Source organism: Myxine glutinosa, chromosome 1, assembly GCF_964187855.1.
Source record: "Myxine glutinosa chromosome 1, kmMyxGlut1.1, whole genome shotgun sequence".
Lineage (NCBI taxonomy): Eukaryota > Metazoa > Chordata > Myxini > Myxiniformes > Myxinidae > Myxine > Myxine glutinosa.
The window spans coordinates 107399338-107426604 of record NC_136261.1 but is presented as its reverse complement, the minus strand read 5'-3'; the positions used below and the strand labels follow the sequence as shown (position 1 = coordinate 107426604).

Below are 27267 nucleotides of genomic sequence, written 5' to 3'. Positions count from 1 at the left end.
CCCCTCTGAAATGACGTGAAGTGAGGCGCGCGGAGCGCGCCGGAGTCACGCTAGTAGAAATAAAGGAGCTGCGAAATATAATGTTCAGGCTTCCATTCTGTATCTCTAGTCTACGCTAAAATCTATATACCATTACGAAAATGTTTTTAGGGTTAATTAGTGGATAAATTAGATAGTTAGTGCAACATTATTTTATAATAAGATGTCCAGTAATGCTCCCAAACTGGCACTACCAGGATGGTTGGTACAGAGAGATCCCGTCTCCATATAAGCCCTGTGTATGTGTTCTTCTTCACATCCCCTTTATTATTTAATTCCCTCCCACATACCATGGATGTAATGGGCCCTTTTATCTCGCCTACTGGTGCCTTTCCTTTTGCTCCTTCACTTCTTTAACGCCTTCTCAAATCTTAATCACCGGCGACACGACAATATTACCACCACACCGCGTTCACTGCGCGTGCACAGAGGCGCCTCCCACTCAGCATCTTGCGAATTTAATCGAGACCATGTCCGGTCCTTTGGGGCTAGAGAGGTTTCGTTACAACACACTACAGAAGGCTTAGTTTCAGACAAGCCCTGATTCTGCAGGTACACTAACGAGATATATAATATAATAAAAAAATATGTAGATACATGATGCATTACCCGAGATAGACATAATGAAGTGAGATACATGATTTTAAAAGATTATTACTTTCAGAAATGAGCTTCGTATTTGTTTCAGAAGCAGAGCCCCTGGGTTGACCTTGTCCTTCTATCCGTGCAGCATCATGTGCTGGCCATTCATGTCTCTCAGATGCCAGGCGACGCCTGGAATTGCAAAATGGGCGGGTACGACCTGAGTCACCGCTGCAGGGAGGTTGCCCCGGAGCAACGAAGGGAAAGAAGGATAGAGAGGAATCGATGTGGAGAGAACGAGGCGAGGATGTTGGGTCTGTTTAGGAAAGAAACAATAATGTGATAATGATGTCAGGGCAACAGGTTTCTCACAGTAAAGTCATTGCTAAAACAAACAAATAAATAAGTCAAAGTTGCATTTTTATGTTAAAATAAACGTTTTTTAAACCTTTTTTTTTTTTTTTTTTTTTTTAAATAAAAGGCACCTTAATTTTAAAACTAAGCATTCCGTTCCACTATTCACCTCCTCTTCTTTTAATGGCCACATTTTTTTTCCCACGTTCTTTTGTGGTGTTGGCGGGGGAAAAGTTTTTGGACCAAGACTTTTACGAACCAGTCGGTCAGGACTTTGTTTATTCATATGCAGCCTGTGGCTGCTTGGCTGCATTCTTTTCTGGGGGCACAGCGGTACTGCTGATGTAAAGACCCCTTACCAGCTTGCTAGTTATCCTTCTGAGGTCGGCAAAATGGGGACAGGCTGAGTCGACCCACCTGGAGTTAATTCAACAGCATGACACGGACTTGAACTCAAGACCCTAACCGTTAAGTGCCCTAACTGCTAACTTGAACCTCAACCGTTCAGCAAACACCAGGCCTTTGGCCAGGCCTGATACTCAAATAAGCAGCAAGGGCAGGAATATCGAAATCAGCCATGGTGCTGGCGATAACTCGCATACTCTAACATCCACCAACTAACGCCGGCAGATGGGACGACAGTTTAACATCCATCTATGGGATAGCACACACATCGATTAATTATTTGGCCCAACATTTTCAAGAACTGTCTGCGAAACACCGGGGTTTCAAACCCAGGCAAAACAGCATAGAGCATAGAGCAGGATGGCCTAGAGGTATGCGTACCTCTAGGCCATCCTGCCAGGCCCACGTTGCACTATTCACCTGAAAATAAAATTTTATAAGCAGATTAATTCATTCTTTATTGTCGCCACACTTTTCCCAGCCACTGCAAACGACAGGCTCTGGCACAGGAGATGATAGCCTTCAGGTCATCTGGTCCACATGGCTCTGATAAGAGGGCAATCCATGAGATGCTCCATTGTTTGAGGTGCCTCTCCACAGTTACAATTGATAGGGCCATTTTGATTAAATCCCCACTTCTGCCTAAGGGCTCTGCAGCGCCAGACTCCAGTCCTGAGGCGAATGAGACAGTCAGATTGGCCATGTCTCACTGGCTTCTCTTGACTGGGAATCTTCAGGGTCAAGTAACAGCTTGTGAGGTCTTGATTGTAGGTGCGTTCACCAAGCATCTATCCTGCAGCTGTTGGGGTAACCATCCAGGGGCTGAACAGCATGAAGGAAAACATTCCTGGACTTTGACCTCTTGGGTGCAGGCTCATGTTGAAAGAGTGGGTGGCAAGAGTCATGTTCCTGCTTAGTGCTTTCTATTTGTGAGGAGACTGCCCTTCTGATCGAAGGTGTAGCAATATCACATAAGCAAATAGAGGTCGTCCACACGCGGTGTTTTGGGCAACCAGACAGCTCGGCAGGCCATGTTGAGGACTGAATCCATCTTCTTGGCATGTGAGGAACAGCCCCAAACATGTTCTGCTGCCGAATAGCATAAAGCGAATGCAGTGCTTCAAATGTTCTCTGGGTCTGTTCCCTATTTGGAGTTGATCAACTTCCTCAAGATGTTGTTTCTGTTGCCTACCCTCACCTTTGTCTTAGACATATTTGTAGCTAAGGGTGTGGTCAAGGGTAACTCCAAGATATATTGGCCTGGAGTTGTGAGTCAGCCTTCTCTTATCCCAGCGGAAACTCAGCTTTCGTTTTGCATCCGTGTTCTTAATATGTGGAGAGACTGTGTCATATGCCGCAGTCAAGTCAACAAAGGCAGCACCATTCATCAGCCCTTTCTCATTTATAGCCATCCTCAATGAATTGGGTGAGATTCAGGAGCTGGCTTTTGCAGGACTTTCCTGGTCTGAAACCTGCTTGCTCAGGGATGAGATGCTGATCCACAAATGGGAGCAGGCGATTTAGAATGAGTCTCTCAAATAGTTTGTGCATATGACAAGTCAGGGAGATGGGCCGGAATCTCTTGTTATTGGGCAGGATCTTTTCCAGGGTTCAGGATAGCCACTATTTTTGCATGTCTCCACAGCTTTAGGATCTTATTGATAGTCAAGCAGCTGTTGAACATACCTCGTAACCACTGGTGATTAGTTTGGTATTGGTCCAAGGTGCTTGACTTGTTCACAGAGGACGTTGTCTTGTCCAGCAGCATTGTTGCGGGTCATCACTGATGCCAAGTAGGATTTCACTCGTGGTGAAAAGTCTGGTGAAGTTCGAGTCCTCCCGGTCAGAATTAGCAGAGTTTAGAAATTCAATTCTACTCACGTGATGGTCTGGGCTTCCTTGGCTATTTGAGGAACTGCTGACTGGAATGGTCTGCTGTAATCTCATGCCGAGGTTGTGTTTTCGTGAAGTCATTTCCCAGCATCTTTATGGTCTTCCAAGCTTTTCTGCTACTAAAGCAGATGTGCCTCATATTATGGCTTGGAGGTACCGTACTCACGAAAGTGAAAAAATATTCAAGACATAATTAATGGAAAGTCCAATATATGTTGAAAGAATTTCAGAGTCTTCGAGTAGAGGATGAACATCAGTTCAAGGAACCCCCTTTTAACTAGATTACTAGACCCAGGTTGGAACCTTGCGACGTGAATTATATTCCTATGGTTTTCCTACAATTACATTCCGAGGAATTCCTACAATTCAAATATAAAGCATTTCTGTTTACCATTTTACCATGAAATTATCCCACCTTAAAACATACAAACATCTTGTGTATCAAAACAAGCGCTATCTCCATTGAGTAGATGGTTGATTGAAGGTTAATGGCTAACTTTTCATTTTTGGTAAGCCAAACATTTTGCACGAATAATTATTCCTGCAATATTATACTGTAGAGTCAAAGGCTCAACTAGCGTAGAGCATGTTGCGGCAGGAGGTTCAAATCACGCAATTTACCGGAACGGTTTAACCAGTGGAGATGCTCCGCATTATGGTAGACCTTACGCACATGCGGAATTGAGGAGAATCACGAGGCCCCTTATTGTCCCCCGTCGCACAGCGGAGCGAAAGGGGGACTATGGTTTTCCCCTCCGTCCGTGTGTCCGTCCGTCCATGCGTGTGTGCGTAAGCGAAGGACCGCATTCGAATTTGGTGTGTGGGTGCAACCCACGTCAAAATCCAAGATGGCCGCCGCCATGTATGTCTGATGCCATGTATGTCTGAACCTTGTTTATTAAAAAAACCAAACGGGTTTATTCCTGAACAACAAAACAAGGAGAAAATGAATTCAATAACAACTACAGACTTAGCATTTAATATGGAATATATATTTTTTCTTGACTTGGGTTTACTTTCTTAACTCAGTATATCAATCTGGTGAGTTTCTTTTACACTTTGGTGACTTATTTGTTAAAAGAACCATGTCACTGATTGTCTGTCGCAGCAAGAAGTCAACAACAGGATTATATCACAGGTCGCGTGGCAAAATGTACGGACAGGTGCATTTGATGATTGGCTTCACAGTCGGGTATACAAGGGTTGTTGCGTTCTGTATTAGTGGAAAACAACTGCTGCATGTCTCCAAAAGTTATTGCCGCTTCCTCTGGAGATGGTCCGTCAACTCGACAATGCTGTTTGTCATGGAGTGGTGGCTTTACGAAATTACGGCATGAAACAGCGTGCTATTGCTCGGCAGTATGGCATCACTCAAGGTCAGGTGTCAAAGATCCTGAAACGAAATGCTCAGAGGGGTGTCCCTACTCCAATACCGAGGCCAGGACGTCCCCGCAGAACCACAAGGAGGGATGATCGCCAGCTGCACCGGTTAGTCTGCAATGGCCGTACCAAGTCAGCTAATCGGCTTAGGGCTGAGTGGCAGCAACTGACAAATGTGCCTGTATCCAGAAGGCTAGTCAACCAACGACTGGTTCAAGCAGGCTATCGTGCCAGGCGTCCCGTGAGAAAGCCATGCCTGACCAGACAACACCGCCAGCGCCGATTGCAGTGGGCCAGAGAGCACCGTCAATGGCAGCCAGGACACTGGAATCACGTGATCTTCAGTGACGAGTCTAGATTTCTGGTCTATCGTCAAGATGGCCATGCCTGAGTGCGCAGACAAGTGCATGAAGCCTACAACAAAGATTGTATAGTGCCAAGAGTCCAAGCTGGAGGTGGTGGGGTGACCGTTTGGGCTGCTTTTCATGCAGGGGGCAAAACTGACCTGGTTGTTCTGAATGGAAACCTGAACCAGTTCAAGTACAGGGCCATTCTGGAAGAAACATTGCTTCCATTTGCTCATGCAGCCTTTCGAGGAAACTTTGTCTTCCAAGATGACAATGCACGGCCTCGTCGTGCTCGCATGATCCAACACTTTCTTGCTGACCGTAGTGTAGAGCATATGGAGTGGCCTGCCATGTCCCCGGATATGCATCCAATAGAGAACTTGTGGGCAGAATTAACGCATCAAATCGACAACTTGGACCAGCAGCCTACCTCTGTGCGTGAATTGCAGCAGGCTATTGTCACTGCATGGCAAGCGATTCCTGTCCAAACCTTGGCAAATCTCGTGAACAGCATGCCTCAACGTGTACGTGCTCTCCTGAATGCTCGTGGGGGTTACACGAAGTACTGAACTTTAATTATACTGTCCGTAATCCCAGTCGTAATTTAACTTTTGTTTTTGTTAAAAAAAAATTTGGCTAATGTGCAAAATAAAGAGATACTTCTGGAAAACGTACAGAAGTTTAACACAGTACTGTCCGTGAATCGAGTTCGATATCAGTTTACATCACTTTCAAGGATCAATTTATTTGTTTTGAAATGTCAAATGTGGTTTTTGTTTCTTTTTTTTTTTTCTTTTTTTGTTTTGTATACAAGATCGAGGCTCGTGAAAGAGCGAACATTAATCACACAGAAAGACAAACAGACACATAAAACAAATAACATCGGGAGCGGTAGACAAGATGGGGAGAGAGGGGGAAGGACACAAACAACATTTGAGAGCAGGGACCGAGAGACATCGAGACATCGAGAGATCTGTGGGAGGGAGAGGGCTTTTGGGGGGAGGCATGGGAAGGGGGGGGGGGGTGGGAGAGGTATAAAACATATGGACACTGCCAGGACTTCCAGGAAAGAAGTTGGAATTTCAAACAAGGTGGATCTGGGGTGAATTAGTGGGGGTAGAAAAGATCACGGTTTTGGATGGGGGAAGATAAGAGATGGTGGTGAACAGCTGTTTTAAAGACCTGGAGGGAGGAGTGGGATTGAAGGGAGTGTGGGAGTTTGTTCCAGAGGCGGGAGAAAAGAGGAATGAAAGAGTGAAGGTGAGCAGAGAGCCGAGATTTCGGCAGTTTAACCATCAGAGGGTTGCTGGCAGATCTTGTGCGACCTGTAGGAATATTTGGGGGACAGAGCACAGAGAGAGCTGGGGGAGCAAGGCCGGAGAGGAGTCGGTAGAAGACAGAAAGACCACCTACCTGCCTGCGGTGAGTGAGTGAAAGGCCCTCAGAGATAGCTTCATCGCGGGAGATTCCAATGATTCTGAAAGCTTTGGATTCAACAGCGTGAAGCCGAGCCAGGTGTGAGGCAGGAGCACCAGCCCATAGGGGAGAACAGTATTCCATTGAACCCAGGAACTTCCAGGGTTAATTGAACTTCCAGGAAATTCCATTAAAGGTCACGTTAACAAAATCGAGAATAATTTCAACATAATTCCAATGAACTTTTGGTTCTAAGACATCTTGAAAAGTAAGTTCACCCCCACAAAAAAAATATTCCATATTAAATGCCAAGTCTGTATATACAAAAGAACGACAAATCTATGGTGCCACACACCTGACAAGCACAGACAGGGAAAGGAAGGAAAACCAGGTGGATTATCTCTGTTGTGTAACGGAGGAGGATGGGGCAGTCTCGAACAGGTGAGACAAGAGGAAGAGAGGAGGAGCAAGCGACGAGGAGGTCGACGAGGTGACGAGGTCTTGCCTGGGTTTGTATGCACATTTTAAAACCAATTCCCTGGCTATTTAATACCCAATTCACACCCTCCTTATGGTACACATTCAAACAAGAAAACCCTTACGCTGATGTGTCCCTCCTTATTACATCAAGATTGGCGACCTACTCAAACACGGACCCTGCTACTCCATACAGTTCTATCCGCTCTAAGGTAATCTCTAACTACCTCATCTCCCCCCTCCCCCATAAACATAACAATACTTTGGAAAGAATCACAAGGAAGTTGGGAGGAGGGTAAATTGCTTCTGACTACCGTCAACTTTCACAGGTAACTCCTCAACTCGTTGAATGCAGCACGTAGGGAATAACAAGTAAAGTTGCAATGTATACTTTTAATGGAATGGTAAATTTTACTTCAGGAAGAACAGCACAAAAACACTTTTACAATTAACTGTCCTACCTTGAAGGAAACCCGTTGACCTGACCTCCGATTTGATATTGCAACGGCAATTATCAGACACACAGGTTCCACATTCTGCGGAAAGCAAACAACATGGATGATTTTCTATGTAGAAACTACAGGTAGCATTAAAAAATAATGATGAGACACCCGAGCGAAAAACAGAAATTCAGTCGGCAATTAGTGATCTATACTATAATGAAATGGAAAACCAAATACTGCATTGGAGTCATCAGAAGGAACCAAAAAAAGTAAAGAGCAAAGATGGAGTCATCAGGAGGAACCTGGATAGGATTCGGGCTTCAGCCACTACTCCTCAACCCTCAAACCCATCCAGGCACAGCCAAGTGAACCTTTCAGAAAAATTTCTGCAAGATTTCACTTCTCTGAAGACAGATAGATAAAGAAAGAGAGAAATAAAAAAGCAAGAATTAGAATAAATATAGAGAAATATGAAAAAGTATAAGAAAATGTGAAAGGAACAAAGATGTTGGGAAGAACCCAGATATAGATGGATTTCAGCAGTTCTTCCTCAGGCAAAAACGCAGCAACAGGTACAAGCTAGAGAGTCATTTGTATGTCTGTGTGTGTCGCCATTTTTGCTCAGACATGGCTGAACGAATCGTCGTCAAACTTTCAGAGGTTAATCAGGAGTGCCCGGAGTGTTTCAGGCAAAAATAAATAAATAATCATTTCAAATGTTTGGAAAAAAAAGTTGGATTTAGGGGTTGTAAAAAACAAAAATCGTTCTGTAGTGCCTAAGGCATTGTAGCTACATGAGAGGTAATATTAAATTATCTCCAATTCCTTAATGGTGTAGTAGGGAGGTGTTTTAGACCCACACAGAAAATAGAAAAAAAAAGGATTTCTTCAAAATGCCAACAGGATTAGAACAGCAACGGGCAACTCCGGGTACCCATGCTAGTATTCAAAAACAAAGAAAAACTGATTCATGAATAAAAATTAATGTACCAAGCACAATTTAGGAACAGATTATGCAATATTCATTCCTTGAACAACAACCTCATTCATACACCCACCTGGAAAGTGATTGACCTAGTCTTAGAAGAATTCTCATATTATGTTGCGATGTGAATTGAAAATCCATCTGGCTCATCATATGATTAGAGTTACGTGAGGTATCCCAAAAGAAAAATAGCCATCAAAGAAGGGCTCTGGACAGATAGGACTGACATGAAGTCCTGCTTGAACTGGCATGATGATGGACTCCTCTGGAGGTATGTGCACTCACCTCCGAGCCATCTAGTCTGGGATCGAATCTTGACTGAGCTAAAACCTGTCTCCCTGGTATTTGGACATGCTGGTCAATGTATCAGGGAGCACATGGGGGTGAGAACTGATTTTTACAGAGGTCAGATTTCAGGGAGGGATAGGATTAAAAAAGAAAAAAAAAGAAAAGCGGACACATAAAACATTATAAAGGGAGCGGGAGTCACAAGATGGGGAGAGAGAGGGAAGCACACAAGTACAACAGTAGAGAACAGGGACATCGGGAGATCTGTGGAAGGGAGAGGGCTTCGGGGGAGGAGGCATGGGAAGGGGGGGGGGGGGGGGGAGGTGGGAGAGGTATAAAACACATGGACACTGCTAGGACTTCCAGGAAAGAAGTTGGTATTTCAAAAAAGTGGATCTGGGGTGCATTAGCAGGGGTAGAAGGGATCAAGGTTTTGGATGGGGGAAGATAAGAGATGGTGGTGAACAGCTGTTTTAAAGACCTGGATGGAGGAGTGGGATTGAAGAGAGTGACGGAGTTTGTTCCAGAGGTGAGAGAAAAGAGGAATGAAAGAGTGAAGGTGAGCAGAGAGTCTTGATTTTGGCAATTTCACCAGAAGAGGGTTGCTGGCAGATCCTGTGCGACCTGTCGGAATATTTGGGGGACAGAGCAAAGATAGAGCTGGGGGAGATAGGCCGGATAGGAGTTGGTAGAAGACAGAAAGACCACCTACCTAACTTGGCTGCAGACAAGTAAGGGAGAAGTGGATAATAATGATTGAAGAGATAGGCATGTATGGAAGGACATAAGCAGGCATGTAGGTTGACTTGTTAGTGTTACCATACAAATCCCTGGTACATGATTCTGGAAACCCAAGTTAAAATCCCATATTGTTTACTAATTCCCTCTTGTATCCATATCTTCTTACTAATAGTTCCTATTATATGGACTCCAAACGGGTAGGAATAACTATGGCATGACTGAGGGATGAGCACCTTAACTGAAGAAAGAACCTCTTATGGTAAGTGTCTCCAATAGCTTCTTCTCGTCCAACACCTTCTGTCTGGTTTCTCATACAGACCCTTTTGCAGCAAATGGCGGAAGTGTGAAAGGCGAGTTTTAACCACCTTCAAACCATACTGGGAGGTGGGCCCCTCGAGCCGTGCTGAAGGTGACTCGGCTAGCAAAAAGAAAACTCGGAAGTAAAACCAATGATGGTAGGTTGGTTTTTACCAGCCGAACCAGAATAGTACCAACACTAGGGTGGTTCTTAGCTACATAAGGCCAAAAAAAAAATTGAATTGTTTTATTCCTAACCTTTAATTTTTTTGGTATCGAGGTAAAACTTCTGCCTGTGAATTGTTTTGGAATACATTAAGTTTTAGGGGTTGCACAGTAACTCATGGTTGCCAGCCAGTCAATGTTTGTGCCCGATAAGCGTTGTGCCTGAGAAACCTCTTGCGATGTTCTGTCACAACTTGAAGCAGATACTGGGTTTGCTGTTCATCCCTTGTCAGGAGACGATTGTACTCTTCAGTGAGAGCAACTGCATACACCAGAGTAGTACAGCTGTACTCTAATCAATTAACTTAAAAACAACTTCAAAATGTGCAGTACATAGCAAGGTCATAGGTCAACTGTAATGGTCAAAATCACAAGTATAGCAGTGGAGAATAAATAATTAACTCCAAACATTTATGTCAGCCAAATATGTGAAATTACAAACTCCGTGTGCAACCCCTAAATTTAGTCCAAATGGCTTAACATTTTACCACGATACAAAAATTTTAAGTGTTAGGAGCATGACTTTTCGAGCTTTCATTTTTAAGAACCACCCTAACCAACACCCACAGTATATAGGCCTTCAATGACCTGAGGTGGAGGGCCGGGCATTGTTTTTACCGTTGGTGTGGGTGCTTATGGGGCTATGGGCTTGTCCCTTTCTTCTGTGTTATCCATAAGAATATACCATATTGTAAAAGTACACCGACATCTACGAATGCCTTTGCGCTGCATACGATCTACAATATTCAACTTTAAATGATAGAGCACTTTCAAATAGACATTTTGTAGCTGCATCAAAAATAATTTCATGTACAAAAGCTTCGCTGATCTACTGGATGTTACTTTTGTACCTTGATCTCCCGGCTCTGCCTTCACATTCACTGCTTGCCAGGTGTCATGCTGATTGGAGTCATTTTGCTCTGCGCCGCATGAAGTTGGCAGATGCCCCAACACCTTAGTCTCTGCATCTAAAACAAACCATAAGGATGCTGGTACCTTTCTGCCATGCAGTACATGTAGTTACACAAGGTTCGGTACGATCTGAAATAATTAATTCACTGAAAACTTCCAGAAGTTTAAAATAAAGCACATTCACAAATTAAAAGTAAAGAAGCTTTTTCCGAATTTCCCCAACCGAATTTCCAATTCAACAATAAAAAAAAGTCACAAGATTCAAGTTTCGCAAAATTAAGTGTCAAAAGGCACATGAAACAAGAGTGGAAACTTACTACTATTCACCTCATTTCAAACTAAAAATAAACTTCCAATGTCACATCTGTTTCAATATAGCTTTTGCTCTATCCTTTTTCAATATCCCTCCCACTCAAAACCTGAAATGATCAATGCGTAGGATCTACAAATGTAAATTAAATTATGCATTGGGCATATCACATTTTTATATCTGTCGCTCGTCGCACAAACTCAAAAATAAATGTGATCTACAAGCTAGCAAAATTGAAGGATAATGAGCATGAACCCATCACCAAATACTCCCAACTGCCCCCTCACCTCCTCTTCCCCTCCCCTGCCACCATCCCAAACCCTTGTTTGAATGTTTCTAAGCAGGAAGCATATAGCACATGTGCACTCTCATTCATACTCGCCTGTCTGTGCAATGGAACCATCAGATGCCCCTATATACACTGCACTTCCATCCAAGCCACTGGCAATTTCCCCGAAGCTATCTGCAACCTCTCTCTCATATGCTGAGTCCATGGCTGCTTCCCCAGATGCTGAAATCACCCCTTCAAACACCAAAGGTCCATCATATTCTCCACTTGGATGGTACTCGTCACCCTCAGCAGTAATGTAGGTGCTTGCTGGCTCGCCAGTGGCCTGCAACCCAGCCTCCAGTGCACCGAAACGTTGTGCAGCAGACAGCAGTTCTCGGCCAAGGCTTTTCAGAGTCATCACCAAGGCCTGAAGAACATCAGCCAGAACTGGGGGTGATACTGGAGGCGGCTCTTCCTCAACTGAAGCGCAAGCAGCTAGAGCACGACGTAATGCAGTGCAAGCATCTGGTGGCAATCGACGACGGGCAGCAGCAAGTAGTCGTTGACGCCGCAGAGCAGAAGAGGCATTGGCACGCAGGGACTCCATATCACTGATGCCTAGCTCTTGTTGCAATGTGGCAGCCAGACTAGGTGGGCCACCTAGTGCCATGAGCAAGCCAAGAAAGTCCACAGGAGGGTCAGAACAAGTAACACTGACACCCTTCTCTTCCATCATCTGATCTCTGTTTTCATTTGCGTTCGCTGGCTGGGACAATGAGACAACCGAGCGCAAGCGACACGACAACGTGGCTGCACTAGCCATTGGTGAACAGGAATATTAAAATGTGCAAATCTAAAGAAGAAATGCACAACTCCGGCCTCCCAATTCCAGTCCAGCTGATGACAACAGCCTGGAACCTCAGAATCAAGTTGCTTTGGCCGTGATCTTTACTTCTTGGATTTTCACTTGTTACTCCCACTTTTGTCACTGGACAATTCTACCTGCAATACAACAAACACAAGTCAACATCTATAACATTCTATCATTAGAATTAAGAGGTTTAGCAATATCGTTATGTCATACTTAGTCTTTAAATTATTTGACAATTTACTGTACCTTTATACAGTAAACAAATGACAAGTGGTCTTGCCGGTGAGGTTACGTTTTTTCGAAGCTGTCCACGCTGTCCACGCTATCGAAGTTAAGTAATTGTTCCCATTTGTATTTTCGTCAAAACTGTATTTATTTTATGGTGTGTGCACCCACAGTGGGTCCCCAGGAAGATTATTGGTGTAAATCTTTCATACCTGTATAGAAAATCGTGTTAATTCGTGTCGTGTCTTTTGAGGCCTTGTACCATGTCCTACCTTGAGGCTTTGTTTTCTTTTCTCAGCGGTCCATCGATTGTGCTCCAATTACTTTCGTTTTCTGTTTTTCCCAGTCTTTTCACCCCATACTTCCTTGTTTAAACTCTCAACTCAAAAAAAAAAAAAAAACCAAAAAACATTTCCTTCTCTGTTCTTATTCATTCGTTCGTTCTTTGACCACGTGTTCCACCCCCATTTCCCGAGATAGTTTTCACTGTTAAACTTTAAAATGTTTAAACTTTCCCCTGAAGAACTGTATTCTGTCATTTATTATAACACCTTTTTCTTCCTCTTCTTTAAAAGGTTGCTTTCGACTTGCTCACCAAATCTATTCATTCCAAAAAAAAATTCCATCTCTGACAGTGCCTCTTTCATACATTCCCGAAACTCACCTGCACTCCACCCACCCCCCCCCCCCCCCCCTTCAGCGTCCTAAAACGTATTTTTGACTCGAAGGTCACAAGAAACACATTTTGCAATAAATGTTCATTTCCCATTACTCGTACACTTTCCAAAATACAATCTCACCCCTCCCCTCCAAATCTTCCCCATCATCCCTCCCCTCCAAATCTTCCCCAAAACCCCTCCCCTCCAAATCTTCCCCATCACCCATCCCTTTCAAATCTTCCCCCTCCCCTCCAAATCCTCCCCATCACCCATCCCTTTCAAATCTCCCCCCTTTCCCCTTCCCTCCTAAACTCCCTCCACACCCCTCCCCTCCTCGACTCCCCCTCACCCCTCCCCTCCTAGAATACCCCCTCACCCCTCCCCTCCAAATCTCCCCCATCTCCCATCCCTTTCAAATCCCTCCCCTTGTCCCTTCCTTCCTAAACTCCCCCCTAACCCCTCCCCTCATAAACTCCCCCCTCACCCCTCCCCTTCAAATCTCTCCAGCCTCATTTCTTCTCCATTTCCCCCCTCACACCTCCTCCTCAAAGCATCCTCCCCACTTCTTCCCCCTTCCAACTCTCACCTCCATCTCCCCCAACCTTCTGCCTCGCTCTTCCCCCTCAAATAACACCTCACTGTGCCTCACCCAATCACCATCAAACCTTTTGTCCGCCCCAGCCTTCCCTTTCTCCGAGCTATTCTGAAATCTCTGACACACCTTCAACAGCTCTCCCTACCTCTTCCTCTACCCCTCCCTCCCCCCCCCCCCCCCCCCGTTCTGTATCCGATGCTCCCCCTTCCTCTTCATTAACGGTATGGACCTCAAACATCTGGGGCCTTCGTTCAAACTTAACTGATCTCTCCATACAGGTTGCTTCTCACAAACCAGACGTGATCTGCTTAACAGAAACTTTCCTCCTTCATGATGTCTCTGATTCCTTAGTATTTCTCCCAGGTTACTCCCTCCTCCGGTATGATAGACCTGAGCCTTGTCCTGCAGGTGGGGTTGCTATCTTTATCAAAAACTCTCGTTCTCACTCACCCTGCACTGCCCTCTCTCCACCTCACCCCCAGGAATACCTCTGGCTACGGCTTCCCCTTCGCTCCCACCTTTTGTTCATATGTGTGTTGTACCGTCCGTCCACCAAACATTGATGACTCCATCTACATCTCGCTGTCTGAAAAAATGGACCAACTTCTATCTACTCATCCCAACTCTCTCTTCCTCATATGTGGTGATTTCAATTGTCACCATGCCAGTTGCCTGGGTGTGGGTACCTCTCTCACCAGCCATGGCTCCTCAGCAAAGGACTTCTGCGACTCACTGGGACCGACACAATCTGTCAATTTCCCGACCCGGATCTCAGTCAACGGAGCATCTTCTCTTCTGGATTTGGTTATGACTAACTTCCCTGAAAATGTCTGCTGCTCTTCTTCTGCTCCAATCGGCTCATCTGATCACGTGCTTGTTAAAGTGGACATCTCTCTGAACATTCTCAGGGAGCCTCCTTAGCGTCGACGAGTCTGGCATTTCACTCAGGCCAACTGGCACGGTCTTCAAGCAGCCATCAATCATCTTTACTGGTCTCCCATCTCTACCGCCTGACGTCAACTCATCCTGGGAATTCTTCCAAAGTAAATTGCTCTCTCTCATGCACAGATTTATCCCATCTCGTCTTCAGTTGTCATACCCTTCCTCCCGTCCATGGTACACGGAATCTTGTGGTGAGGCTGTTGCCCAGAAACAACTTGCCTTCATCTCCTGGAAAGCAAATCCAACGGAAGGAAATCTGATTTCCTTTCACAAAGCTCGAAACAAGTGTGTGTCCACCCTCAGGAGAGCCAGGAAACACTATCTCTCCATTCTCAAGACCGAACTCTCTTATCTGTCTCCATCTTCCAAATCATGGAGGCATCTGGTCAAATCTGTTTCTGGTGTTTGTTCCCCCTCCATCCCCTCCCTTACCTCAAACGGCTACACAGCTGACTCCGCACGTGAAAAAGCTGAATGCCTCAACTCTGTGTTTGCCTCTAAATCTTGTGTCCCAAACCCATCCCTCTCTGTACCCACCGTACCCAGTCGTACCCAGCTGCTGCTGGACTCTGTGTCCTTTCCTCCTGACAAGGTGGAAAAGTTTCTGTCAACCCTCGACTCTGATTCTGCAACTGGACCTGACGGCATCAGCCCACGGGTCTTAAAATCCTGTTCTTCCGCTCTTTCACTCCCTCTCTCTGTTCTCTACACCCTCTCTTTCGCTCAAGGTCATCTGCCATCTGCTTGCAAATCAGCAAACATCACCGCTTTACACAAAAAATGTGCAAAAACAGATCATAGCAACTACAGACCAATCAGCCTTCTCCCAATTATCAGCAAATTCATGGAATCCATCATTGCTTCAGATATGAAATCTTTCCTCTTCTCCAATGGCTTTATCTCTGATCATCAATTTGGTTTCAGACCAGGTCACTCTACTCTGGACATGCTGCTTCTGCTGTCTCAACAATGGATGGAGGTCCTCAATGCCAAACAGGAAATTAGAGCTGTCTCCCTTGACATATCACGTGCCTTTGATACGATCTGGCACCCCGCTCTGCTCACCAAACTCTCCTTTGGTATCCATGGAAATCTCCACGCATGGCTGGTGGACTTCCTCTCTAGTCGTAGTCAATGTGTGGCCCTGAATGGGTTTCTCTCATCTCCTCTTCCTGTTCAGGCTGGAGTTCCCCAAAGCAGTGTTCTGGGCCCTGTGCTTTTTCTGATCTTCATCAATGATCTCTTCGACTCTCTTGAAAATCCTCTCTATCTCTTTACTGATGACTCCACTCTCTGCCGCTCCATTCCTCATCCCTCATATCGGCAGTCTGCAGCCTCCTCACTCTCTGCAGACATGGACAAAATCACAGATTGGGCTAACAAGTGGAACATGTCTTTCAATCCTGACAAATCTCACACTCTTCCGATGTCTCTCTGAAAAGACCGACTGGACAACCCTCCCATCCACTTTCTGAATAATCCTCTCCAAGAAGTTCTGTCACTCAAGCTTTTGGGTCTCACTATCTGCTGTGATCTTTCCTGGGAAAACCACATTTCAAATCTGGCCTCCAAAGCCAGTCGCCGACTGGGCATCCTCCGTCATGTGAAGTCCTTCCTTGGCACACCTGAGCTCCTCATCACATACAAGGCTTTCATCCACAGCTCAATGGAATACTGCTCTCCCCTCTGGGCTGGTGCTCCTGCCTCACACCTAGCTCGTCTTCACGCTGTTGAAACCAAAGCGTTCAGAATCATTGGAATCTCCCGCGATGAAGCTACCTCCGAGGGCCTTTCCCTTACTCACCAAAGGCAGGTTGGTGGTCTTTCTGTCTTCTACCGACTCCTCTCCGGCCTTGCTCCTCCAGCTCTCTCTGGGCTCTGTCCCCCAAATATTCCTACAGGTCGCACAAGATCTGCCTGCAACCCTCTTATGATTAAACTGCCAAAATCAAGACTCTCTGCTCACCTTCACTCCTTCATTCCTCTTTTCTGATGCCTCTGGAACAAACTCCCTCACTCTCTTCAATCCCACTCCTCCCTCCAGGTCTTTAAAACATCTGTTCACCACCATCTCTTATCTTCCCCCATTAGTCAGGTTCACTATGTCAATAAATTATATTTCATTCAAAATCATGGTAGATTAGCAAACCTATACATTTTTGGAAAGGTTATAGCATAAGGAAACTAAACATCAATGTTTACATTTGGAGAGATACCTGTATGGCGGCAATTTTGGATTTTCAAAATGGCCACTGTAAAATACATATTTTGTTCTATTTCTGCCTCTAATTACCCTAAAAACTTTTTAAAATATACTAAACCTATATTTTCAGGGACAAGGAATCCAATGAAAGTATCAAATTAGTGATATGGGGAATGGTAAGACACGAATCAAAGGTTTTGAATTGCAAAATACTGTCTTTATATTCGCGATAAGTTGCATAATCAAATACATGTTATCATTTTGTACAGGCAGTTAATAACATCAAAATGTGTCACAATAATTCATATCACCAAACATACACAAGCAGTCAGCAAAATCATATATACACATGCAGTCAGTATAACTTCACATCTGCACAGGCAGTCAATGACAAAATATACACAGGCAGTCAATGGCATCAAACATACACGATTATAGAATATGCCATTTAGAGTTCGTCATCACTGTCCTGTGTGTCGTATCCGACAATATAGTCCGCATCGTTTTCACAGTCCGTTCCACACAAGCAAAGGTCGGTCAAATTGATTGGCAAATCGAATTGGTCGAATGGTCGATCGAATCGAATTCGATGAATCGAATCGAATCGAAATCGAATTGGTCGAATGGAATTGGTCGATTGGTCGAATTGGTCGGAATTGGCAAATGTAAACATTGATTTTCAGATTTTCCATGTAATAACGTTTCCAAAAATGTATAGGTTTGCTAATCTACCATGATTTTGAACGAAATAACATAGTGAACCTAACCCTAACCCTAACAGCTGTTCACCACCATCTCTTATCTGCCCCCATCCAAAACCTTGATCTTTTCTACCCCCGGCAATTTCACCCCAAATCCACTTTTTTGAAATACCAACTTCTTTCCTGGAAGTCCTTGGTGTACTTGTTTTTATACCTCTCCCACCCCCCCCCCCCCCCCCTTCCCACGCTGCGTCCCCCCAAGCCCTATCCCTCCCACACATCTCCCGATGTCCCTGCTCTCAAATGTTGTGTTTATGTGCTTCCCCTTCTCTCCCCATCTTGTCTACCACTCCCCTTTTTATATACTTTGTTTGTTTGTCTGTTTGATTTTTTTGTGTGATAAATGTTAGCTCTTTCACGAGCCTCGATTCTGTATCCCAAAAAAAAAAAAAAAAAAGTACTACATTGTAAAAGGTGATTCAAAATAATGTCCAGGTATTCATGTTTTAAAGTTATCTATCTTCGATCTTATTGCACTTAATACTAATGTATACAACATTTTACTCTGTACATTAGTAAACATGTAAAAACAACATTTAATAGTTATTTTGTCCAAATATTCAAAATCACCACCATTTTTGATATTAAACAACAACATGCAAACATGAGAAACAACGTCACAAAATCTATTGACATACAGTCGTGCTCATATCAACTGAGATGTTGCCTACTCCTGAACAACCACCGCCTGTAGGTATTTTGGCCTACCATAGACTTTGTCCTACAGGACCACAAACCCCACCCACACACCTCCTTCTCCCGAGCGGTAGAAACCCAGAGGTATCATCTTTCATGGTGGATAAATCAACCATTCTCTTCTTGTAAGATTAGGAGTCGTTGGAGGATATTCAGTAGCAGTTCAACAATGGCCTATCCACAACCTAGGAAACTCTGCATCAAGAAAGGCTCAAACACCTGTGTGATAATGTGGCAACCAACACACCATCAGTAACTAAAAGAGTGACGAGTCAGGTTCACGATGTTTTTTCGTTCAAAATTTTTGGAGATTAGCAAAACTATACATTTTTGGAATATTCAGAGCATGAGGAATCCAAAAATTAATGTTGGCATTTGCGTAGACACCTTTGCGAAAATGACACTCAGGACAGTGATGAAGATCTGTAAAAGCATGTTCCTGAACGGTGTAGACCTAGTAGATCCTGTGTATAGGACTTATAGTTCAATCTGATACTAACAAGGCTGCTTTCTTGCTTTATAAACCCATACCTATAACTTCAAAGGACTTGCAATATCCTGTATTATGTAAAACAGTTATATCACAAATATAAAGACAATGGTTTTCAATTACATTTGTTTGTTGCTTTTCTATAATCCTGAGCACTATTTTGAGGCCTTTATTGGATTCCTTGTCCCAGAAAACATAGGATTAGCATATTTAATTAAGTTTCTAGGTCGACTTGAAGCCGGGATAGCGCAAAATATGTTTTTTTTGGCGGCCATTTTGAAAATCCAAAATGGCGGCCATGCAGGTGTCTGTGCAAATGCCAACATTGATTTTCGGATTCTCCATGCTCCGATTCCAAAAATGTACAGGTTTGCTAATCTCCCAAAATTTTGAACGAAATTATATTTGTTAACATAGTGAACCTGACTAGACATCAGTGTGTCTGTCAGTTTATTCCAAAGGGTTCCTGCTGTCGTAGAATAACAAGAATGACCGCACTGTGGTAACAACCTGCAATAAAATACAGTGACGGGCAGATTGGGAAACAAACATTTAATGCCCTCTAAAAAGATGAACAGCACGATTGCAAAACACATTTAATGCACTCTTAAAACATGAACAGCACGACTGGGAAACACACATTTAAAAGATGAACAGCACATTTGGGAAACACACATTTAAGGAACTCTTAAAAGATGAGCAGCACAATTATTGGGAAACACGCATTTAATGCACTCTTAAAAGATGAACAGCACGATTGGGAAACACATTTAATTCACTCTTAAAAGATGAACAGCACAATTGGGAATCGCACATTTAATGCACTCTTAAAAGATGGACAGCACGATTGGGAAACACATAAAATGCACTCTTAAAAGATGAACAGCACAATTGGGAATCACACATTTAATGCACTTTTAAAAAATGAACAGCACGATTGGGAAACACACATTAAAATGCATTCTTGAAAGATGAACAGCACAATTGGGAAACACACATTTAATGCACTCTTAAAAGATGAACAGCATGATTGGGAAACACACTTAATGCACTATTAAAAGATGAACAGCATGATTGGGAAACACACATTTAATGCACTCTTAAAAGATGAACAGCATGATTGGGAAACACACATTTAATGCACTAGTAAAAGATTAACAGCATGATTGGGAAACACACATTTAATGCACTCTTAAAAAGATGAACAGCACGATTGGGAAACACACACTTAATGCACTATTCAAAGATTAACTTCACACCTTTCACCCATGTCACCCTCCACAATGGATATATCAGAACGAGCTGAATTGTCACATAGTCATTCATTTAACGGATCATTTAACCCCAATATGGGGCCGTTCAAAAATTATGTAACAATTTTTTTTAGAGAGTTGCGTACCAAGCGTGCCGACCGGGCTTGATTAAACCTTACTAATAATTGTATTTGACACTGATTAGACTTTTCGGGGTACCTCATCGTGTGTACCACTCGACCCAAACAAGGCCAATGGAAATCAGGAGCAACAAACTCGGGCAGTATATACTCAGCAGAGGCCAACAGGCCTGATGCCTTCGGCCCACCAGAAAACCAAGATGGTGGCCATATTATTTTGTCTGGGTGACATGCTCATGGTGGGTGGAGTCAAGTGACATATGTGGGTTTGGTCCTACAGCTGTGTGAACAATGGGTGCACATTTCAAAAAATGACCCTTAACAAGAACCACAACAACAACAACTAGATGGTATTCATAGAATACTTACACCACGCAGTCGACTTGGTGCAAGCCAACTCTTCTGTTTTTTTTAAGGATTTTTTTTTTCTTTGATCCAACATGGCTGCTAGACCACGTTACCAATGACATCATAAACCTACATTCTCCAATGTAATTGTTGCGTATATCACACGCAAAACATTTCAAACCGATCGGACTAAGCATTGTACTTGTTGAATTACAACTTCTTGGGTGAGGTGCTGCAGGACATGTGGGCAATTGCCGATAGGATGCAAGAAGCCAACCGGGTCATGGAGGGTTACCTCAAGTTTAAGAGTGGGTTGAATGACGCGATGCTCCTGTACAAAGAGCTACATCGAAACCTGAGATTTTCCACCAATCAGGAACCATCAGGAACCTATCCCCCTTTTCCCATTGAAACAATGCCCCCACATTCTCGTATTCGACATTCATGGCATTTTCCAAGAACGTATCCCCCGCAAATGTCGGTCCCCAACTGTATTTACATTTGGGCTTTATACCAGATATGCCAATATTTCAATATCCGGAGTAAAATAGAGCCAAAAACGAGCAAATTTTCCTGAAATATAGTCATCTTGCATTTGGCCGGTTTGAGAGCCCTCTGCAAAAGTTTGCAAGGTTGTGCACCTCAGAGATACTCTACAATATCCAAATAAATGAATTATGGGAAACCTGTTACAGCATGCCATGTCAGGTTTCCCCAATAATATTGCCTTGGCCCCTTCGGTAATTTAGGGCCTCCAATCATTGCTGAGAGGAGGGATTAAAATAGCATGTCTGGATTAAAATGACAGGGAAAGAATCCAAATGGATCAATATATTCCATGACTTTGCGTATAATTGGAGGTAATCAGACTATACTGTGCTAGTGTCTGTGTTTGCATCCTTCTTGTGGATTGAAGTGATCCTTACCGACTTGAAAGTCACCCTCAGTTGGGTTAGCTTTCCATGTTGATAAATGCAAGCTGCTTGAAAGCAACCACATCCCCAGATGATTCAATGAAGGATAGGGTGACACACAAAAGCACACACCGAAGACTTGACGTGGCACCACCTTAACTCCAAGGAAAGAGGACAGTGGCTTTATATACAGACTTGGCATTTAATATGGAATATATGTTTTTTATTGACTTGGGTTTACTTTCTTAACTCAGTATATCAATCTGGTGAGTTTCTTTTACACTTTGGTGATTTATTTGGTAAAAGGTGGTTCCGGTGGTTCCGGTATTTCGGGTGGTTCCGGTATTTGGGACCGCAGGGACGGAAAGTGCAGGTACGAGGTGCCAGTCACTCCCCAGCCGGCCCGCTCTGAAGGTTCGGATCGGGACACCGGGATTCATTCCGGTCGCCCGGTCGGCCCGGAGGTGGGGGTGCGGGGCCTGTCACGGAACGTCAAAACAAACGGCCTGCCGGGGCCGCCCAAAAGTCGGGTGTGAGGGGCGCGTCCACTAATGGAACGCCTCTCGCTTCCCAGATCGAGGGCCACGTGGTCAGGAGAACCTCGTCCCTTCTGGTTGCCTTGCCGTCCCACCGTGAGCGCTGGTCAGGGTGTACTTCAAACTAAGCTTAAGTGTCAAGTGTTAAGTTCCTCCTTGCCCTCGCAAGGGAAAGGCTAGGGTCAAGCTCTTCCAAATTTCCAAACACTAGAAATTGGACGTCTCAAATTAATTAATTAATTTGTTAATACATCTCAGTCGCCCGCGACCTCTCTAGCGCAGGTGTCGAACCAGTTCATTTCCGGTGCGACTGGGCCGAGTATCGGCCCGGCCGTGGCCGAAGCCGTTGATTCCGCCGTAGCACGCTAACGCGTAGGCTCACGAGTCCCTGGTCCGCCGGGCCTCCGCGGGTGTCCTACCGTGCCTGGCGCCGCTATTCTCTCAACTTCCGGGAGTAGGTGTCGGTGCCCGGGGATAGATCTCGCTGTCTAAACATGGTAGCGCTAGGCCAGTGGGACCGCCGGGACCCACGTGCACTCACAAGTTGTTCTGCGCGTGGGCGGCAGTATCAGACCAGGGCGCCCAAACGCTCCCCGGCTAAAGTTCATCCTGATGCGCCCACATTGTGCAGACAAACCCCACCAAGTCGAGGGCCACGTGGTCAGGAGAACCTCGTCCCTTCTGGTCACACTGTGCCTATCGGCCGGCCTCGAAGACCGAAATTGTGTCGGTTACCGATCCTTCGGGTTCGGAACTATGTCACCCAATCAGTGGATTGTCTGTCACAGCAAGAAGTCAACAACAGGATTATATCTCAGGTGGCGTGGCAAAATGTACAGACAGGTGCATTTGATGATTGGCTTCACAGTCGGGTATACAAGGGTTGTTGCGTTCTGTATTAGTGGAAAACAACTGCTGCACATCTCCAAAAGTTATTGCTGCTTCCTCTGGAGATGGTCCGTCAACTCGACAATGCTGTTTGTCATGGAGTGGTGGCTTTACCAAATTACAGCATGAAACAGCGTGCTATTGCTCGGCAGTATGGCATCACTAAAGGTCAGGTGTCAAAGATCCTGAAACGAAATGCTCAGAGGGGTGTCCCTAATCCAATACCGAGGCCAGGACGTCCCCGCAGAACCACAAGGAGGGATGATCGCCAGCTGCACCGGTTAGTCCGCAATGGCCGTACCAAGTCAGCTAATCGGCTTAGGGCTGAGTGGCAGCAACTGACAAATGTGCCTGTATCCAGTAGGCTAGTCAACCAACGACTGGTTCAAGCAGGCTATCGTGCCAGGCATCCCCTGAGAAAACCACGCCTGACCAGACAACACCACCAGCGCTGATTGCAGTGGGCCAGAGAGCACCGTCAATGGCAGCCAGGACACTGGAATCACGTGATCTTCAGTGACGAGTCTAGATTTCTGGTCTATCGTCAAGATGGCCGCGTCCGAGTGCGCAGACAAGTGCATGAAGCCTACAACAAATATTGTATAGTGCCAAGAGTCCAAGCTGGAGGTGGTGGGGTGACCGTTTGGGCTGCTTTTCATGCAGGGGGCAAAACTGACCTGGTTGTTCTGAATGGAAACCTGAACCACTTCAAGTACAGGGGCATTCTGGAAGAAACATTGCTTCCATTTGCTCGTGCAGCCTTTGGAGGAAACTTTGTCTTCCAAGATGACAATGCACGACCTCATCGTGCTCGCATGATCTAACACTTTCTTGCTGACCGTGGTGTAGAGCATATGGAGTGGCCTGCCATGTCCCCGGATATGAATCCGATAGAGAACTTGTGGGCAGAATTAACGCGTCAAATCGACCACTTGGACCAGCAGCCGACCTCTGTGCGTGAATTGCAGCAGGCTATTGTCACTGCATGGCAAGCGATCCCTGTCCAAACCTTGGCAAATCTCGTAAACAGCATGCCTCAACGTGTACGTGCTCTCCTGAATGCTCGTGGGGGTTACACGAAGTACTGAACTGTAATTTTACTGTCCGTAACCCCAGTCGTAATTTAACTTTTGTTTTTGTTGAAATTTTTTTTGGCTTATGTGCAAAATAATGAGATACTTCTGGAAAACGTACAGAAGTTTAACACAGTACTGTCCATGAATTGAGTTCGATATCAGTTTACATCACTTTCAAGGATCAATTTATTTGCTTTGAAATGTCAAATGTGGTTTTTGTTTCTTTTAAAGGTCACATTAACAAAATCTAGAATAATTTCAACATAATTCCAATGAACTTTTGGTTCTAAGACATCTTGAAAAGTAAGTTCACCCCCACAAAAAAAATATTCCATATTAAATGCCAAGTCTGTGTATATATATATATATATATATAAAAATTATATCAACACCAATATCAGCAAGTGGCATATTTGCTGAATTTTCTCCAGGGAAAACATTTTAACACCGTGCAGTACTTTCTGCATTTAAAAATCTCAAAAACATGGGGAAAAAAATCCAACAAGTGTAAATCATACCGCAGGTTCCAATACAAGCATGTAACATACTGTACATATGTAAATACTATAATATTTAAGAAACAAATACAAAAAAAGGGTTGAGCACAAAATATGTGAGCCTTTCTTGACACACGCTCCCTCTCCCATGCAACGCTTTGTATGAACCGCCCTCCCCCCCCCCCCACCCCCCACCTGTTAAAAAAAAAAACGTGCCGCCAACAAAATGCCCTGTAGAATAGCCTTGCCTCTCACGTCACAAAACATCACCGAAACTAGCACGACACTCGGTAGAGAGCACACCTCCACCAGGCTGAACAGTTAACATTTTGTATCCAATGATGGGCTGGATCTCGATTCGGACCTGGACCAAAATCCAATCGGCGTGTTCTTGTCACCTAACCAACTTATCCACCAAGTTTTGTCATAATTTGTCCATAACCTTCTGAGATATCGTGCTATATATTGGTTAAAGCCCTATCTCTCAATGATGAAGAATCACTTAAAAAAAAAAAAGTTTAATCTACTATCCGGATCCAGATTTTCACCAAAATGGAATAATTTCATCTTCATCACATAACCAACATCTCCACCAAATTTCGTCCAAATCCGTCCACAGGTTTTTGAGATATTCTGTAAACAAACAGACATAGAGACAGAAACAGAAAGGCAGACACAGAGAGGCAGACACAGAGAGGCAGACACAGACAGGCAGACACAGACAGGCAGACACAGACAGGCAGACACAGACACAGACAGGCAGGCAGGCAGACCCAGACAGGCAGACACAGACAAGCAGACACAGATACAGGTACAGGTACAGGCAGGCAGACAAAAACATAACCTCCGCCCACCTTTGATGGAGGAAGTAATGACGTATTCAGTGCACAATCATATCTGGCTGTGATGTCACGTGACTGACTCCCCGCTCGGGGAAACGCCCACCCAATCGCCCAATAAGCGTCACGTGACTGATCCCACCCAATCACCCAATAAGCGTCACGTGACCGATTCCCACCCTGCCGCCGCCGCAAAGGTAAACATCTGCCTTTACAAATCAGTAGGGGGCGTCGACAAATAATTGGAGCAATCGTCACTGAATCGCAATTGAAGGTGCTGTGTGGAATCCCCAACTTAGAACACAAAGTCAACAACTGCAATTTTTGATGAAAATAATCTACATATTTCACTTTCAAAAGGAAACCAACGCGGTTTTTAACAACCAAAGCAAAGGTGACATTACGGACAATTTGTTCATTCAATAAAGTGTCTTCAGCATTTCCAGTAATTACGTTTGTAAGACGACAGTACGGACTGGTACAAGTTATGGAAGGAAACTGAGGCCTACCGGTGATGACACCACCCTAATAAAATAAACTGCTCACCAAATCTTCTTCTTCCTCTTAATATACGTTGCACATACAGGTGTTGAAGCATAAACACAATTCCTAGCAGTCTGTTATATACATTTGTAATTAATTTAATGGATAAAATACATATTTCTATCACACGGCCGAGCTCACCCAATGCCAATGCTCACCTCCCACGTACCCTCACCGGAAGTGAACCATTCGCTGTAACGTCTTGGTAAATTGTCTTTTGCTCTCCGTTATTATTCTCTTATTAAGAGGTCGGATCCTTGAGATATATTTGAGTTAAAGTTGTTTGAACGCGTTAAATAAGCATAAAAACCATTATTGATGCATTTGACGTCACGCGTTCATTTCACCCGACGAACAACTTATCCAGCGGCGTCTTTACGCGTTCATGTCCCCCCTCCCCCCCCACCCCCCTTATTTATTGTATTCTGTTGAACGAATATTCCCATCTGGAATGATTGAAATTCACACAAGTGAAAAACAAATTGTACAATAACCACCGAGCCTCGGAGTGGTCACATGTTGTGCATTTTTCTTTCCTCAGTGGATTATTTGGGGTTTTTTGTTGAGGAGGTGCTGGTGCTGGTAGTGGTAGTGCGATGGGCTGGCCACAAAAGAAACGATCGATCAACAGGCAGACCAAGCTATACATTGAGTTCAGCGAACAGGAACGACAGTGAGTTTGCACTGCATCGTGCACACGTGCCGTTCATCCGGACACCCCCCCCCAAACCCCCCTCCCCGCATGCCGTTCATCCAGTGCACTCCCCCCAACCCCCTACCCCACCCGGTCTCTCTCCCGTTCCGCCGGGCATCCCTCCCTCCCGTTTTGTTCCGCCGGGCATCCCTCCCTCCCGTTCTGTTCCGCCGAGCATCCCTCCCTCCCGTTTCGTTCCGCCGGGCATCCCTTCCGTTCCGCCGGGCATCCCTCCCGTTCTGTTCTGTTCCGCCGGGCATCCCTCCCTCCCGTTCCGCCGGACATCCCTCCCTCCCGTTCTGCCGGGCATCCCTCCCTCCCGTTCCGCCGGGCATCCCTCCCTCCCGTTCCGTTGGGCATCCATCCCTCCCGTTCTGTTCCGCCGGGCATCCATCCCTCCCGTTCCGTTCTGTTCCGCCGGGCATCCCTCCCGTTCCGTTGTATTCCGCCCGGCATCCGAATCATCCTTCCCGTTCCGTTCTGTTCCGCCGGGCATCCATCCCTCCCGTTCCGTTCCGCCGGGCATCCATCCCTCCCGTTCTGTTCCGCCGGGCATCCATCCCTCCCGTTCCGTTGGGCATCCCTCCCGTTCCGTTGTATTCCACCGGGCATCCGAATCATCCTTACCGTTCCGTTCTGCCGGGCATCCTTCCCGTTCCGTTCTGATCCGCCGGGCGTCCCTCCCCTCCCGTTCCGTTCTGTTCCACCGGGCATCCCTCCCTCCCATGCCGT

General features: G+C 45.0%; 2 protein-coding genes across 3 annotated transcripts in view; one reads left to right on the top strand and one right to left on the bottom strand.

Moving 5' to 3' along the window:
* The window catches only part of LOC137427371 (uncharacterized), a 34085-nt gene extending 15422 nt beyond the window's left edge, over nucleotides 1–18663 (bottom strand). Inside the window, exons 1-5 of the mRNA XM_068116825.2 lie at nucleotides 18372–18663; nucleotides 11477–12367; nucleotides 10724–10840; nucleotides 7355–7429; nucleotides 698–937 (exon numbers count right to left, since the gene is read on the bottom strand). Coding sequence (XP_067972926.2) covers nucleotides 698–937; nucleotides 7355–7429; nucleotides 10724–10840; nucleotides 11477–12188 — 1144 coding nt within the window. The 5' untranslated portion in view covers nucleotides 12189–12367; nucleotides 18372–18663. The remainder of the gene's footprint in view (nucleotides 1–697; nucleotides 938–7354; nucleotides 7430–10723; nucleotides 10841–11476; nucleotides 12368–18371) is intronic.
* NOL12 (nucleolar protein 12) overlaps nucleotides 1–27267 on the top strand; it is a 94796-nt gene that overhangs the window by 45397 nt on the left and 22132 nt on the right. Inside the window, exons 1-2 of one of the 2 annotated variants that reach the window (XM_078775812.1) lie at nucleotides 25996–26046; nucleotides 26383–26514. In XM_078775812.1, coding sequence (XP_078631938.1) covers nucleotides 26438–26514 — 77 coding nt within the window. In that variant the 5' untranslated portion in view covers nucleotides 25996–26046; nucleotides 26383–26437. Of the gene's footprint in view, nucleotides 1–25995; nucleotides 26047–26382; nucleotides 26515–27267 lie in introns of those variants that run through there. The other variant, XM_078775809.1, reaches the window with a different exon arrangement.